Source organism: Lepus europaeus (genome assembly GCF_033115175.1).
Source record: "Lepus europaeus isolate LE1 chromosome 23 unlocalized genomic scaffold, mLepTim1.pri SUPER_23_unloc_2, whole genome shotgun sequence".
Lineage (NCBI taxonomy): Eukaryota > Metazoa > Chordata > Mammalia > Lagomorpha > Leporidae > Lepus > Lepus europaeus.
In genome coordinates this window covers 119799-137344 of record NW_026909016.1, presented here as the reverse complement: position 1 = coordinate 137344, position 17546 = coordinate 119799, and the positions used below count along the sequence as shown (strand labels likewise).

General features: G+C 47.7%; 1 gene segment (V, D, J or C); it reads left to right on the top strand.

Moving 5' to 3' along the window:
* The first annotated feature begins 299 nt into the window (after positions 1-299).
* LOC133754366 (immunoglobulin lambda constant 6-like) lies at positions 300-17336 on the top strand. The segment is given in 3 exon segments: positions 300-487; positions 15553-15671; positions 17017-17336. Coding segments are annotated over 3 exon segments (627 nt in total).
* Positions 17337-17546: the final 210 nt, after the last annotated feature.

Genomic DNA, 17546 nt, shown 5'->3' with positions numbered 1-17546 from the left:
AGGGTGGGTCACGTGTGCCAGGCCCTTGGCTGGGCTGGGAGGCGGTTGAGCCCAGGATCCTGACCACAGCAGAGCAGTTGGCAGATGTTTCTCTGTGAGACAGCCCCAGGGGTAATGGCCAGGAATCCTAGAGGGAGCTGCGCTAGGGGCTGGGACCAGAGCTAGTCCAGAGGAAAGCCAAGGCCACACGGACTGGTGTGCACAGGGGCAGCTGTGGCCAGCGAGGGAACCAGGGACAGCTCCTTACAGACATCTCCTATCTCAAGTCTGGAAGGAGGCACCTTTGACCCTGAGGGTGGATGAGGCCCCAGAGTGGCCAGGTGGGGCCTGGGCCTGGCCCCAGGCTGCCCTGGGCCCTGCTGCTGCTGGGCCTGGGTGTGGGTGCCCAGGACCTGTGGATCCCAACAGCAGCACCCCGGAGCAAGATTCTGGGCCCTGGAGGCCCTGTAGGAAGCAGCCGGTTCAACCTGCGGATCCCATGGCACAGGTAAAGAAAGGGCAGGGAGTTGGGGTGGGGGTGTCGGGGTGTGAGGGCCCCTGTGGCTGAGAGAAGGACCCACCCCAGAGGAGGTACTGGCAAGACCCTGGCTTAAAGTGTGATATTCTGTCCATCACAAGCTTGTCTGTGTTAATTTTATGATTAACATCACACTGAAGTTTTACCTTGGTTCCTGAGTTTTGGGGCTCCCCTAATATTCCGTACCAAGGCCGGCATCTCACCAGCCTCCCCCTAGTCCTCTGGGCATGGGGGCAGGAGTCTGCGGCAGGTGGGGACCTCTGTCCCTGCAGGTACTGGATGGACACTCCCCTCCTCTGTCCCCTCTGGGTTGCCTCCCTACCCTCACCTTTATTACCCAGGTACCACTGCCTGCGCTCCAGCTGATATTCTAAGGCTGCTTTCCTGGTGACTCTTGGGTCCCCAGACCCTCAGCTAAGAATCCTCAGGCAGGGTCACCTGTGGAGACAGCCCCCCCCAGGAGACTAAGCCCACCCAGATGCAGGCAAACAATGCCCAGGGTAGGGTCTGTGGGGGGCCATGATGTACCCCACCCAGCCCCCTCCTCTCTGTAGGGAGTAAAGTCCCAGACAAAGCTCAGCTTATGTCCTAGCGACACAGCCTGTCCACCACACTCACGGGGCGCTAGGGCTCAGGGACAGAACCTGCCTCTGAGAGCTGAGCTCCCCTCCCCCTGCGCCAAGGCAGTTCTCATCCCATTTCACAGATGGGAATGAAGGCCCAGACAGGGGAGGCAACCTGCCCAGGGTCACACAGCACAGGGGCACGCAGACAGTCCCAGGACTGAGAACCTGTGACTCCAGCAGCAGGCTTATCTGTCATGGGGACAGACCCACGCCAGTTCTAGTCACAATAAGGGGGTGGGGATGTTCCCTGTGTGATCTCAGGATTGAGGGGGTACCGGCTAGGGGCTGGGGTGCCAGCAAAGTCAGCAGCATGTGCTGAGAGGGGTTCAGGAGAGGAGGCACGCGGGGAGCTAGGGGTGGGATCGGGGGACCTCGGGCGCTCGTGCGTCCCGGCCTTTGTCCTGCACAGGGATTGAAGCGCCACAGGGACAGGCATTTGTGCTTTGGAAAAACTGGCACCAAAATGGGAGGCAAACGGGAGGTCTGATTAGACAGCAGAGACCGAGGTCCAGGATGGGAGAGGCGGCCGCATCCCAGGGAGGTGGCGCTAAGCTCAGACAAACCTCGCCAGGAGGAGGAGCAGGATGGGCAGGTGCATGGCCACCTGGCCAAGATCCCCTTGAAAATGGCAAGTGAAACTGGCGACGGGGCAGAGAGGTAACCTGGGAGGGTGTGTGCTTTCAGGCCATCAGGGGGAGATGGAGTTTCTGAAACATACAGTATTATTAGAATGCGCATTCCTGAGGTGGACCCTGGCCTGTTGGTTAGGATGCCCGTGTCCCATGTGGGGCTGCCTGGGTTTGAGTTCCAGCTTCCTGGCAATGCAGATCTTGGCAGGCAGCAGTGATGGCTCAAGTACTTGGGCTCCTGCCCGTATGGCCCTGTCCCAGCTGTTATAGGGATTTAGGGTGTGGAACGGCTGCTGGAAGATCCTCTCTCTGTCAGTCTTTCTCAAATCTCTCTCTTTCTCTCTCTCATATAAAAACACACACACACAGACACATACACACACACAAAATGCCTTTTTTACTTTTTCTTTAAAAAAAAGATTTATTTATTTATTTGAAGGTAGAGTTATAGAGAGGTAGAGAGGTAGAGAGAGAGAGAAGTCCTCCATCCACTGGTTCACCCCACAGTGTGCTGACTTGAAGCCAGGATCCAGGAGCTTCTTCCAGGTCTCCCATGTGGGTGCAGGGTCCCAAGAACTTGGGCCATCTTCTACTACTTTCCCAGGCCATAGCAGAGAGCTGGATGGGAAGTGGAGTAGCCAGGACTTGAACCAGCACCTACATGGGATGCTGGCACTGCAGGCGGTGGCTTTACTCACTATGCCACTGCACTGGCCCCATGTAATGCCTTTTAATGAAGTAATTTCTCTTCTAGACATTTATCTCGAAATAATAAAAACTTCAGCTGTATATTTTTTGTGTTCATGGGGAGAAGCAACCAAATGGTCGAACAACAGGGGAAGGTAAAATAAAGGATGCTACATGCGTGATGGGGAGCACTCGCGTCATCAAGTGTCTCTCATGACCGTAGTAACAGAGTCAAAAGCAGTCTGCAGGGTTTGGCATCCGTGCAGTGGTTAAGTTGCTGCTTGGCCTGTCTGTATCCTGCACTGGAGGGCCTGCTTCCAGTCCTGCTTCTGTTCCTGATTCCAGCTTAATGCTGCCATGCGCCTTGGGAGGCAGCAGGGGATGCTTCAAGTCCTTGGGTCCCTGCCACACATGTGGGAAACCCGAATGGAGTTCCTGGCTCCTGGCTTAAGCCCGGCCCAGCCCTGGCTGTTGCAGGCATTTGGGGAGTGAACCAGCAGATGGGAACCCTTATCACTGCCTTTCAAATCAATCAATCTTTTTTTTTTTTTTGACAGGCGGAGCTAGACAGTAAGAGAGACAGAAAGGTCTTCCTTTCTGTTGGTTCACCCCCCAAATGGCCACTACGGCTGGTGTGCTGCAGTCAGCGTGCTGCACCGATCCGAAGCCAGGAGCCAGGTGCTTTCTCCTGGTCTCCCACGCAGGTGCAGGGCCCAAGCACTTGGGCCATCCTCCACTGCACTCCCAGGCCATAGCAGAGAGCTGGACTGGAAGAGGCGCAACCGGGACAGAATCCAGCTCCCCAACTGGGACTAGAACCCGGTGTGCAGGCGCTGCAGGCAGAGGATTAACCAAGTAAGCCGTGGCCCTGGCCAATCAATCAATCTTAAAATAAAGAAATAATATGGAAGGATCCCATATACTTCTTTACCCATTCTCCAATAGTCAAATCTTGCAAATCTACAGGAAACTATCACAATCAGCCTATTGACATTGATACAATCAAGGAAAAGAATGTTTGTCACCACAGACATCACTCTTGGCCCGTTTTTCCAAAAAAGATTTATTTACTCCAAAGGTGGAGTTAGAGAGAGGGAGAGAGAGGTCTTCCATCTGCTGGTTCACTCCCCAAATGGATGCAATGACTGGAGCTGGGCCAATCTGAGCCAGGAGCCAGGAGCTTCTGCTGAGTCTCCCATGTGAGTGCAGGGGCCCAAGGACTTGGGCCATTTTCCACTGCTTTCCCAGGCCATAGCAGAGAGCTGGATTAGAAGAGGAGCAGCCAGGACTTGAACCATCATCCAAATGGGATGGTGGTGGTCCAGGTGTTGGCTTTACCCACAACACCACAGCAGCGGACCTCTTGTTTTATTTTTTAAAAAAATATTTACTAATTATATACTGAATTGATCTTCTGTATATAAAGATAATTGGAAATGAAAAAAAAAACCTGGTGTTAAATTGGAAATGGCAAAGAAAATTAATTAATTTTTAAAAAAATATTATGTAGGATCTCTGTCTTTAATGTGCTGTACACTGTTATTTAATGCTATAACTAGTACTCCAACAGTATTTTTTTCACTTTGTGTTGCTATATGGGGGCAAACTGTTGAAATCTTTACCTAATATATACTAAACTAATCTTCTGTATATAAAGAGAATTGAAAATGAATCTTGATGTGAATGGAAGGGGAGAGGGAGTGGGAAAGGGAAGGGATGCAGGTGAGAGGGAAGTTATGGGAGGGGGGAAGCCATTGTAACCCATAAGCTGTACTTTGGAAATTTATATTCATTAAATAAAAGTTTAATAAAAAAAAATCTTTGCAGGGGCCCAAGCACTTGGGACATCTTCTACTGCTTTCTCAGGCCATAGTAGGGGGTGGAGCAGCCGGGACATGAACCAGGGCCCATGTGGTATGCTGGCACTGCAAGCAGCGGCTTTACCTGCTATGCCACAGAGCCAGCTCCTGTTTTTTTTTTTTTTTTTCATTTTTATTTGAAAGGCTGAGTCAGAGAGAGAAAAAGAAGAGATGAGGGGAGGGTAAGGGATCAATATATTTTTTTAAATTTATTCTTTTTATTCCACAAGTTCCCATAACAGCCAGGGCTGGGCCAGGTAGAAGCCAGGAGCCCAGAATTCCATCTGGGTCTCTCATGTTAGTGGCAGGGAGCCAAGTATTTAAGCCATCATCTGCAGTCTCCCAAGGACTCAAGTTAGAAAGAAGGTGGAACTGGAAGCAGAGGAGCTGGGGCTTGAACCCATGCACTCTGATATGGGACAGGGGTGTTCCAACTGTCACCTTCACCGCTGTACCCAATGCCTGCCCATTTGTTGTCTTTTTTTTAAAGATTTATTTATTTCTTGGGCCATCTTCTACTGCTACATGTTTTCAGTTTGTTTTGGTCTATGCCCAGCAGTGGAATTGCTGGCTTGTATATATTGTGACTGTGTGTGTGACTTTGCTTTTTCATGTGTAACCTTTTGAGGAACTGCCAAACTGATTTTCACAGTGATGGCCTCATTTTAGAATACCACCAGCAATGTGTAAGGTTCACAGTTTCTCCACACTGTTGAAAACACTTGTTTGAAAAACATTTTAAATTATTATAGCTGTCCTGATACTATCTTTTAAAATTTATTTATTTTAAAAAAGATTTATTATTTATTTGAAAGTCAGAGTTACACAGAGAGAGAAGGAGAGGAAGAAAGAGAGAGGTCTTTCATCCACTGGTTTGCTCCCCAATTGGCTACAACTGTTGGAGCTGCACTGATCTGAAGCCAGGAACTAGGAGCTGCCTTTGGGTCTTCCCAAATGGGGGCAGGGACCCAAGGACCTGGGTCCCTAGGCACCCACATGGGAAACCTGGAAGAAGCTTCTGGCTTCAAATCAGCCTAGCTCTGGCCATTGCAGCTATTTGGGGGAGTGAATCTGTGGATGGAAGACCCCCCTCTCCCTCTCTCTCTGTAACTCTACCCTTCAAATAAATAAATAAATCTTTTTTAAAAATTGCACGCAGGCGTGCACGTGCACGCACGCACACACACACACACATCCTATCAGGTATGTGACTGGCGAATATTTTGTCTTGATCTGTTGCTTATATTTCATTCTCCTGACCACGTCTTTAGAGAGCTGGATTTTGTGGCATTTGTGCTTAGTTATGTAAGACAAGGTCAAACTGTCTTCCAACGTGGCTGAGCCATTTCACATACCCACCAGCCACGAGACAGCTCCTGTTTCTCCTTATCCTCCACAGCATTCACTGTCAGTGCCCTGGATTTTGACCACTGTTGTTTTAATGTGCTTTCTCCTGACCATGCATGTCGTGCAGCATCTCATTATGGTTACTACCATCTCAATATCTTCTTTGGTGAGGTTGTGGTCTCTAGCTCATTTCAAAATCAGGTTGGTTATTTTCTTTGTGTATGTTTCAGATACATCTTCTGTCAGTCTTTTATTCCAGTAAATGGTTGATCTTTTCATTTCCTTGATGGTGCACTTGCACAGCAGAAAAATTTATTTTAATGACGCCTAGTTTATCAATTCTTTTCTAAAAAGATTTTATTCATTTATTTTGGAGGCAGAGTTACAGGGAGAGGAGGAGAGGCAGAGTGAGAGGTCTTCCATTTGCTGGTTCACTCCCCAAATGACCACAATGGCTGGAGTTGAGCCAATCCAAAGCCAGGAGCCAGAGCTTCTTCCAGGTCTCCCACATGGGTACAGGGGCCCAAGGACTTGTGTCATCCTCTGCTGCTTTCCCAGGCCATAGCAGAGAGATGAATTGGAAGAGGAGCATCTGGGACATGAACTGGTGCCCAAATGGGATGCTGGCACCACAGGAGGAGGCTTACCCTACTATGCCACAGCACTGGTCTGATCAATTCTTTCTTTCATGGGCCAGTCCTTGGTGATGCAGTTAAAACTCACTGCCAAATCCAAGATAATCTAGATTTTCTGTTACCATCCGGGAGTATTGCTTTTTACCTGTGACCCATTTTGAGGTAATTTTTGGGGAGGGGTCAAGTTCTGTGATGAGATTCATTTCCTCATTTTAAAAAACAGCTTTATTGAGATACAGTTCACTACCATAGAACATGATTCAAACATTTTGAAAATTATTTGAGAAACAGCGATAAGAGAAGGGAGGGAGAGTGAAAAACAACATGAGACAGAGAGTGAGCGCCCAAATGCACTGCTTCACTTTCCTAATCCTTGCAATGGCCTGGCTGGGCTGGGGCCAGAGCAGGGAGCCAGGGATGCAGTCCAGATCTCCCAGCAAGGTTGGTGGTTCCCAGTTTCTTTTATTTATTTACTTGAAAGAGTTAGAGGGGCTGGTGCTGTGGTGCAGCAGGTTAACACCCTGGCCTGAAGCACTGGCATCCCATATGGGTGCTGGTTTGAGATCTGGCTCTCTGCTATGGCCTGGGAAAGCAGTGCAAAATGGTCCAACTCCCTGGGCCCCTGCACCTATGTAGGAGACCTGGAAGAAGCTCCAGCTCCTGGCTTCAGATCGGCGCAGCTCCGGCCACTGTGGCCAATTGGGGAGTGAAGCATCAGATGGAAGACCTCTCTCTCTCTCTCTCTCTCTCTCTCTCTCTCTCTCTCTCTCTCTCTCTCTCCCCCTCCCTCCCTCCCTCCCTCCCTCCTCTCTCTGCATAACTCTGACTTTCAAATAAATAAATAAATCTTTAAAAGAGAGAGAGAGAGAAAAGCAGAGGCAGAAGCAGAGAGAGAGGGAGAGACAGGTCTTCCATCCACTGATTCATGCCCCGGTTGGCTGCAACAGCTTGAGCTGTGCTGATCTGAAGCCAAGGGCTTCTTCCAGGTCTCTCATATGGGTACAGGGGCCCAAGGACTTGGGCCGTCTTCTTCTGCTCTCCCAGGCCATAGCAGAGAGCCCATATGGGATGCTGGCACTGCAGGCAGCAGCTTTACCCACTACAGCCCCAGGAGCCCCAGGAGCCCCAGGAGCCCAGTTCCTTCAGTCATCCCTGCTGCCTTGCAGGGTCTACATTTGCAGGAAGCTGGAGTCAGGAGCCAGAGCCAGGGATTGAACCTAGGTACTCTGATGTGTGTTATGAGTGCCTTGACCACTAGGCTGAACAACCACTTTCCATTTTAATATTTCATGTGTGGATGTCCAGTTGTTCCAGCACCATTTGTTGAAAAGACTATCTTTGCTTCATTGTGTTGCCTTTGCTTCTTTGTCAGAGATCAGTGGGCTGTATTTATGGAATCTACTTCTGTGTCCTCTAGTCTGTTCATTTGATCAATGGAATACCACCCTGTCTTGATGTCTGTAGCCTTATGACAAGTTGAGTAGCAACAGTCCTCCAACTTTGTTCTTCTTCCTCAATACTGTGCTCAGCATGCTGGGTCTTCCGCCTCTCCATACAAACTTTAGAATCAGTTTATCAATACTCACCAAGTCAGTTCCATTTTTAAAATTGGGATTGCACTGAATTCACAGATCAAGTTGGGAATAATGACTTCTTGACAATATTGAGTCTTTCCATCCATGAATATGTAATACCTCTGCATTAATTCTTTTATTTGTTTCATCAGTTTTATGGTGTTTCTCATACAAATCTGTACATATTTTGAGCATTTCATTTTAGATGATGCTAATGTAAATAATATTCTACTTTTAATTTCAAACTCTATTTGCTTATTGCTATATACAGGAAAGTGGTTGATTTTGTATATTTAACCTTGTTTCTTGCAACCCTGATATAATTGCTTTTATCAGTTCGTCTGTATTTTCTACACACACATTCATGTCATGTATGAACACTTTAATTTCTCCTCCTTAATTTGTATACTTTTATTCCTTTTCTTGTACTACATTAATTAGCACTTTTATTACATTTTTGAAAAGGAGTGCTGAAAGGGGACATCCTTGCATTATTCTAGGTCTTAGTGGATAAGCTTTTAATTGCTCACCATTAAATGATATGTTATAGGTTATAGGGTGATAGCTATAGGGTTTTTTTTTTTGATACATAATTCTTTATCAAGGTAAAGAAGTTCCTTTCTATTCCTGATCTACTGAGAGGATTTTATCATGAAAGGGTGTTGGATTTTGTCAAATATTTTTTCTGCATCTACTGATAGGATCATGTCATTTTCTTCTTTAGCATGTTGGTGAATTACATTAATTGATTTTCTTTTTAAAAAAGATTTATTTTATTTATTTAAAAGAGTTTCAGAGAGAGAGGTCTTCCATATGCTGGAAGACCACTCCCCAGATGGCCGCAATGGCCAGGGCTGCGCTGATCCGAAGCCAGGAGCCAGAAGCTTCTTCTAGGTCTCCCACATGGGTGTAGGAGCCCAAGGCCTTGGTCTGTTTTGTACTGTTTTCCCAGGCCATAGCAGAGAGCTGGATTGGAAGAGGAGTAGCCAGGTCTAGAACCAGTGCCCATATGGGATTCTGGCACTTTAGGCCAGGGCTTTAACCTGTTGCACCACAGCACTGGCCCTAGTTGATTTTCAAATGTTAAACCAGTCTTGTAAATCGCACTTGGTGATTGTATATAATTCTGTTTTTAAAATTTTTTTAAAGATTTATTTATTTATTTGGAAGTCAGAGTTACACACACACACACACACACACGGGGGGGGGGGGGAGATGTCTTCCATCTACTACTTCACTCCCTAATTGGCTGCAATGGCTGGGGCTGCACCAATCTGAAGCCAGGAGCCAGGAGTTTCCTCTGGATCTCCCACGTGGGTACAGGGGCCCAAGCCACAGCGCCAGCCCCTAAAGATTTATTTTAAAGGCAGAGTCAGTCAGTCAGTTAGTCTCTCTCTCTCTCTCTCTCACACACACACACACACACACACATACACACACAGGTCTTCCATCCACTGGTTCACTCCCCAAATGGCTGCAATGGTCAGAACCGAGCCCATCCAAAGCCAGGAGCCAGGAGCTTCCTCTGGGTCTCCCACATAGGTGCAGGGGCCCAAGAACTTGGGACATCTTTTATTGCTTTCCCAGGCCACAGCAGAGAGCTGGATGGGAAGTGAAGCAGCTGGGACTCAAACCTGCACCCATATGGGATGTCGGCACTGCAGGTAGTGGCTTTATCCACTACTTCACAGTGCTGGCCCCACTAATGTTTTCTTAATGAGTTTTACATCTATGTTCATGAGATATATTCGACTGTAGTTTTTTTTTTAATGTCTTATCTGACAATGCAACCTAATTGAGTGAGTTGGAAAGTATATTCTCTGCTTCTATATTTTGAAACTGTGCACAGATTTGGTCCAACTTCTCTTTAAATGTGGGAAGAGTCACCAGTGAACCCATCTGGGCATAGTCCTTTCTGTTTTGGAAGGTTACCATGTAGTGATTAAATTAGGCCCACCGAATTATCTATTTTATTTGGTTTTGCCTTTGGTTTATGATATCTTTTACAATTAATATTTGTGTGTTTATTTCAGTATGTCTTTTCCTCTGCTTTATGGAGGCTTGTATCTACCTACATAATATAAAAATATTCTCCTATATTTTGCCCAGTACTTCTTCTTCCCATTTATATATTCAACCCACTTTAATTTTTTCTCCAAAGAAACCTTTTATTTAATGAGTACAAATTTTGTAAGTACAACTTTAGGAATATGTGATTCTTCCCACCATATCCACCCTCCCACCCCCACTCCCACCCAACTCCTCCTCCCTCTCCCATTCCGAGTCCCATTCTCCATTAAGATTGATTTTCAATTAACTTTATACACAGAAGACCAACTCTATACTAAATAAAGATTTCAACAATTTGCACACACACACACACATACACACCCTATTTGAGAGCAATTTTACAGTTAATTCTCATAATACAACTTATTGAGGACAGAAGTCCTGCATGAAAAGTAAGTGCACAGTGACTCCTGTTGTTAGTTTAACAATTAACACTCTTACATATGATGTCAGTGATCATCTGAGGCTCTTGACATGAACTGCCAAGGCTATGGAAGCCTTTTGAATTCACAATTTCTGTCAGTTTTTAGACAAGGCTATAAGCAAAGTGGAAATTCCCTCCATCCTTTGATGGCCTCTTCTTTCCACTGGGGTCTCACAGAGATCCTTCATGCAGGACATTTTTTTTTTTGGCCACAGAGTCTTGGCTTTCCATGCCTGAAATGCTCTCATGTGCTTTTTAGCTAGACAAGAATGCCTTAATGCTGAGTCTGAGGTCAGAGTGCTATTTAGAGTGATTGTCATTCTATGAGCCTGCTGTGGGGACTGCTTCCCAAGTTGGAACAGTCTTTCCTTTTTAATTCTATCTATTATTATTATCAGATGCTTGATCTTACTTATATGATCCCTTTAATATTTAATCCTATCTATATGATCACTTTAACAATATGGTCACTTTAACATATAAGATGGTATTTTTTTGACAGGCAGAGTTAGACATGAGAGAGAGAGACAGAGAGGAAGTCTTCCTTCCATTGGTTCACTCCCCAAATCGGCGCGCTGTGCTGATCGGAAGCCAGGAGCCAGGTGCTTCCTCCTTGTCTCCCATGCGGGTGCAGGGCCCAAGTACTTGGGCCATCCTGCACTGTCTTCCTGGGCCACAGCAGAGAGCTGGACTGGAAAAGGAGGAACTGGGACAGAACCGGCACCCCAACCGGGACTAGAACCTGGAGTACCGGAACCACAGGTGGAGGATTAGCCTAGTGAGCCATGGCACTGGCCTAAGATGGTATTTTTGATATCCAGCTTAATGGGATTTGGGGTTCCATGGCAAGTTCTTAAACTATATACCTGTAGAAGTAAATCTGTAGGAATGTATGCAGAACTATATAGCTTTACAGTTACAAACTTCCTCCTCCTTCTCTTATTCCCACTCTTATTTTTACTGAAATTTATTTTCAAATGACTTTATACACATATGATTTACTCTATGTTGAGTTCAATAAATAGTATGAAGAAGAGAAAAAAAGAAAAAACCTCTTCCTTGACAGTAGAGAAAATGGCTGTTCAAGTCATTTTTTTTCTTTTTTAATTATTTATTTATTTATCTTTTGACAGGCAGAGTGGGCAGTGAGAGAGAGAGAGACAGAGAGAAAGGTCTTCCTTTTGCTGTTGGTTCACCCTCCAATGGCTGCCGCAGCTGGCACGCTGTGGCCAGCGCACCACACTAATCCGAAGGCAGGAGCCAGGTGCTTCTCCTGGTCTCCCATGCAGGTGCAGGGGCCCAAGCACTTGGGCCATCCTCCACTGCCTTCCCGGGCCACAGCAGAGAGCTGGACTGGAAGAGGAGCAACTGGGACTAGAACCCAGTGTTCATATGGGATGCCAATGTTGAAGGTGAGGATTAACCAAGTGAGCCACCCAACAGTGTTTTTCTTCTTGTTTCTTCTTGTTTTTTGTCTGACTGGATAATTTCTTGTGCTTGTCTTCTAAGTCAGATATTCTTTCTTCTGCTTCACCAATTTTGTTGTTAAGTCTTTTCACTGCATTTTTTATTTGTTCTATTGAATTCTTCATTTCATCTTGATTTCTCTTTAGGATCTCAATTTTGTGGGAGAAATTTTCTTTCATGTCATGTATGGATTTCAGTAGTTCATGCATTTGCTTCTGATTACTTCCAAGTAATCCTATGATCAATTTTTTGAATTCCATTTCTTGCATTTCTTCCCTCTCATCATCTTTACCACCTAGTATTCAAGTGTATTCTTTTGGGGTCATCATGTTGTCTTCCTTATTCTTGTTTCTGGAATGAGTATCTCCATGAATACTTCTTTTTTTTTTCCTCTGTGGTAGCTTTTATCTTTGGACTATGTCTAAGTGGATTAGTGGAGCTTCTTCTGGGTCTCCCATGCAGGTGTAGGGGCCCAAGGACTGGGGCCATCTTCTACTACTTTCCCAGGCCACAGCAAAGAGCTGGATTGGAATTGGAGCAGTTGTGACTTGAACTAGCGCTGTACGGGATGCTGGCACTGCAGGCGGTGGCTTTACCCACTATGCCACAGTGCTGGCCCCAGTTGGCTAAGTTTTTATGTTCATTCATGTGGGTCTTGCATATTGCTTACTGAGTTATTCTATGTTTTCTTTTTTCTGTTCCTGCTGAGAATGTGGTGTCCCCCATTACCTGCCCTAATTGATTACTGATGATGAGAAGATAGTTACCAATATTAATATACTGATCTCATCCCTTTTGGTGGCTTTTCAACCTACTATTTCAATATTATGTACTTCAGGAAGTTCATAGAAAATGAAATTAAAATGTGGGGTTTTTTTTTGGTGCAAAAAATGAAATCCATGCAAACAAGGAGTCTTGAAAAAGGTTCATGGAACAAGCATATTGTGAAAAACTATGGATTTCCAAATTTTTGTACCAAAATAATTAATTCCATTTTTTCATGGATATCCTGAAGTATCCTCATATTTAAGTTCCCTCATAAGTACCCCAAGTTTTCTTTTTATTTTTAATAAAGATTTATTTATTTGAAAGAATTACAGAGAGAGAGAGGGGGAGAGAGTTCGATCTCCATCTGTTGGTTTACCCCCCAGATGATTGCAATGGCCAGGCTGAGCCATGCCAAAGCTAGGAACCCAGAGCTTCATCTGGGTCTTCCACTTGGGTAGCAGGGGCCATCTTCTGAAGCTCTTCCCAGACAATTAGTGGGGAGCTGGATCAGAAGTGGAAAAGCTAGGACATGAGCCACCACTCATATGGGATGTTGGTGTTGCAGGCAGCAGCGTTACTTGCACACCAAAGCATCAGCACTGCCGCCTCCACACCACTTTATTTTCTTATCTTACTGCATTGCCTAGAAACTCCAGAATAATGGAAATTCTAGGATTCCCTGGCTTGTTCTCAGACCTTAGTGCACATGCATGTGGATCGCTGCTGTAGAACTCTAGCAAACTCATCCTATCAAGTAAGTGTCTCATCGACTCATAGCTTAGTAAGAGTATTTCCCTTGGGTCAGACATTTGGTGCAGCAGCTAAGACATCACTCAGGATGCCCATGTCCCATAATGGAGTGCCTGGGTTTGAGTCCCAACTCTGTTCTCCATTCCAGCTTCCTTGGAGGCCATGCAGGTGATGGCTCAATAGTTGGGTCTCTGCCACCCATGTAGACCTGAGTTGAGATCCAGGCTCCTGACTTTGGCCTACAGACTTGGGGAGTGAACCAATGAATGGAAGGAAGGTCTGTTTCTGTGCCTTTGAGAAATTGATTTTGTGTTATTTTTAAATAGGCTGTAACTTGTAAAGTGTTTTATCACTTAATAAACAATTTCATGAATAGATATTAAAAATGTCAAAAATCTGCTATAATATGGGTGAAAATTGAAGACACTATGCTAAAAGAAATGAACCACACACACAAAGACAAATACTGTATGACTGCACTTACTTGAGTTCCCTGAGTAGACAAGTTATGGAGGCAGAAAATAACGCAGAGGTACCAGGGCCAGAGGAAGAGGAATGGGAAGTTATTGTTTAATGGATGCAGACTTCCTGTTTGGGAAGATGGAAAAATTCTGGGGGCAGATGGTGGTAACAGTTGCGCAACAGTGTGAATGCACCTAATGCCACTGACCTGCACTTTTAAAAAATGGGCAAAATGTACATTTTATGCTCTGTATATTTTACTATAATTAAAAAGTAGAAATAGCATTATATAATAGGAGAGAGATGGAGAGACAAATATGTATTGCCCTTTAAAAATACACTTCTATAGTGCTTAACTTTATGTTATATTCTTATAAGTTCAAAGGTTTTTCTTAACAGCCCCAGAAAAGCCTTCCATTTTCATTACGAAACCAACCACCTCTCACTGGCCCATCGTCTAAGCTGGAACACAACTAATCTGATGTCCCCGACAGTAACTCAATGCTGTATTCCTGTGTGAAACAGCAAAGGTAATGCCCCAGGCTTCTTGTGGTTTTGGGATAACAGAAGGCAAGTTTGTTGTTTTTTAATGATTCTGTGCCTGTATTACCTTAGTGAGGAATGCTCAGATGCAACCATCTCAGGACACAGAAACCATTTCATCCTGGAGGTGAGGTGACTCAGTCTAAGGTGACCCCAGGGTCCCCCCAAAGTGAGTTCCCTATAACCAGAGGAAGACAAAGACCTGGGTGGGGCAGGTGGCCAAGTTCCTCTGAGAGCGTTTGCCGCTTTCCAGGTGGAGATGGGCAGTAGGCAATTTAGGAGGAGCTGAGGAGAGGGTCTGCAGCTGGGAGAGACTAGATCTCACCATACAGGCAGAGTGGGGGTCCACAGCATGACAAGATGGCAGAGGAGGACCCAGAGTGGTAGTCTGGGACCCAGGGGGCAGGGGCTTGAGAGAACGGGAAGCCAGGGAGAAGAGTGGGTAGTCTCAGATACCAAGGGGAAGAGAAGCACTAGAAAAAGGGCAGACCCTGTGTCACATCCTGGAGAGAACTGGAGAGGAACCTCAGACTTGACCCGATGAGGAATTTCTTGACCGTGACCTGAGATATTTCAGAAAGAAACAGGGATGAGATTCGGGGGCCATTGCCCTGTCCCCAGGGTGAGAAGACAGTGCCTGGTGCAGGCAGCATGGATGTACAGATGACAGGTGGGTGGAAGGACAGATGACTACACATGTAGACGTTTAAGCAGATGCATGGACAAATGGATGAAGGGTGGCTGCGTGAATACACAGATGCTGGACAAATGGATGGACGTCCTGGGCACAGAGCAATCAACAGCTGCAAAGTATGGTCTGAGAAGGCTTCATGGATGAGGGGGGCGGATCTGTGTCTCCATGAGCAGACACCAAAGCAGGGGTGTCTCCATAATGTTTTGAGTCAGACATGGCCCCGTGTCCTTAGGTCTAGGGATATGAGAAAACTTGCAGACCCTAAAATAAGACCACATCCCTTGGTCACCTGAGAGGGATGCATCACTGTGATTTGCTGAGCTCCTCTGTGCACAGCAGCACAGTCAACACAGTTTGCAGGGAGGACACACTGAGGTCACTCCAAGACTGCCTTGGACAGGGTGCCAGAACTCTGGGGGTGGGGGGCGGCTGGCCAACCACCTGCACTGTGCCGAGAATGCAGCCCTGCCTGCTGAGTCTGTGCCTCTAACGCCCCGCAGGTTGCCGCTCCAGCCCAGCCCCCAAGAGGCAGGCCCCAGGTGCTGGCCCCACGGGTTTTGGTCTGAGTCTCAGTCACGGTGGTATATCTTTGGCAGTGGGACCCAGCTCTCAGTCACAGGTAAGTGGCTCTCCAAGCCTCTCCCTGCCATCCCACCTCCTGCAGTCTGTGCAGTCTGTTTTCTCTCCCTGGGGGCTTTGCCCTTCTGCCCGTCCTGGCTTTAGGGTCCTTGCCTTTCACCATGGGTTCTGGGAGAGGTAGGTGGTCTCAAGACAGCTCACAGAAAGGATCCCAGCAGCAGGAGCCTTCCTATCCCAACACTTGGACATGGCCAAGTCTGGGCACCTGGGCTGGGGGTTGCTCAGGGACAGGGGCTCCTTCCCTCTTCTAAGGCAGGTCCCTGAGAAGGGGCAGATACTGGTTCTGATCAGAGGTTCTAGCAGGCATTGGAGACAGCTCCTGAGTCTCTAGGGTCTGAGTTGAGGGCCTGAGGTCCAACTAGGCTGGGAGAAGCACCCAGGAGGCCCCGGGGCATGGCCGGGGCTGTGACCCCAGCATCCAGAGGCACAGGATTCCTCTGAGGGAGGGCCAGCAGAGGGTGGAGAGGGCTCTGACTCATGCTAGGCTGTGCTATCTGAGCCTCTGCTGGGCCATGAAGACACAGGGACACTGAGGGACAGGACAGACTGCGTGAGGTGACCAGAGCCCAGGACTAGTCACAAAGGAGCAGATCTGGAGCCCCAGGGGTCCATGTCTCCCCTGACCATGGCCTGGCCTCCTGCCTTCCCTGAAGGGCACAGTAGACCCAGTGGCCCAGGAGGGGGAGCAGAGGGCAGTTCAGAGAAGCTCTGGCTGCCGGGTGGAATGAGAGGCTGCTAGGGCAGCCATGGGGGTCACTCCGCCCTGGTTTGGGGAGCATTCCCAGGAGCCAAGGTAAAAGTGAGCCACTAGGGAGGGCCAGGGGGGAGAGGGGCCTCACTGGGACAGAGCCTGAGGGGGCAGGAGGCTTCAGGACCCTCCCTCACATGCCAAGCACAGGCGGGGGCCGTCCCCACACAGCCCTGATTGTGCTGCTGGGAGGGTGGGCCCTTTGTTCAGAGGAGTCTCCAGGCACTGAAAGAATGAAGTGGAGGCCTTGGCTTGGGCTGGGGTTCAGCAGGTCAGGGCCAGATTCCAATCTCAGCCTCTGGGGACTGGAGAGGAGCAAGGCTGCCCCGTGATGAAGTGGAAGCTGAGGCCGCAGAGGGGATGAGCAGGGTCAACTCAACTGGGAGAGACTTGGAAGGGCTTTGGGAGGGGGCAGGACTGTTTGTTCCCCAGGCAGCTGATGGGCAGGAGGGGAAGAGAAAGGAGCATGGTCCCTGGCGGGGGGCAGGGGAGGATGGGGACAGATGGTTGCATTGTGAAGAGAGCTCCCCAACACCCAGACTCATCTCTGCTATGTCACATCCCTCTGTCCCTGCAGGTCAGCCTGTGGTCGCCCCCTTGGTCACTCTGTTTCCGCCCTCCTCAGAGGAGCTCAAGGCCAACAAGGCCACCCTGGTGTGTCTGATCAGTGACTTCTACCCAGGCACAGTGACGGTGGCCTGGAAGGCAGATGGAGCCACCATCACCCAAGGCATGGATTTCACCCAGCCCTCTAAACAGAGCAACAACAAGTACATGGCCAGCAGCTTCCTCAGCCTTTCACGTGGACAGTGGACATCGCATAGCCACTTCACTTGCCAGGTCACCCATGAGGGGAAAACCATGGAGAAGAGCGTGGCCCCTGCACGCTGTCCTTAGGGACCAACTCTCACCCACCCATGGGGTCTGGGAGCTGTAGGACCCCAGGAAAGGGCTTCTCCTTCCACCCCTTCCCTGATATCCCAGCCCTCCCCACCCCTGCATCCAATAAACTCTCAATAAACATCCTCATTGTCAATCAGACATCCTGCTTGGTCTCATTTTTTTCTAGTCTCTTACTTAATCTGCAACCTTCCTGGAGTTCTCTGG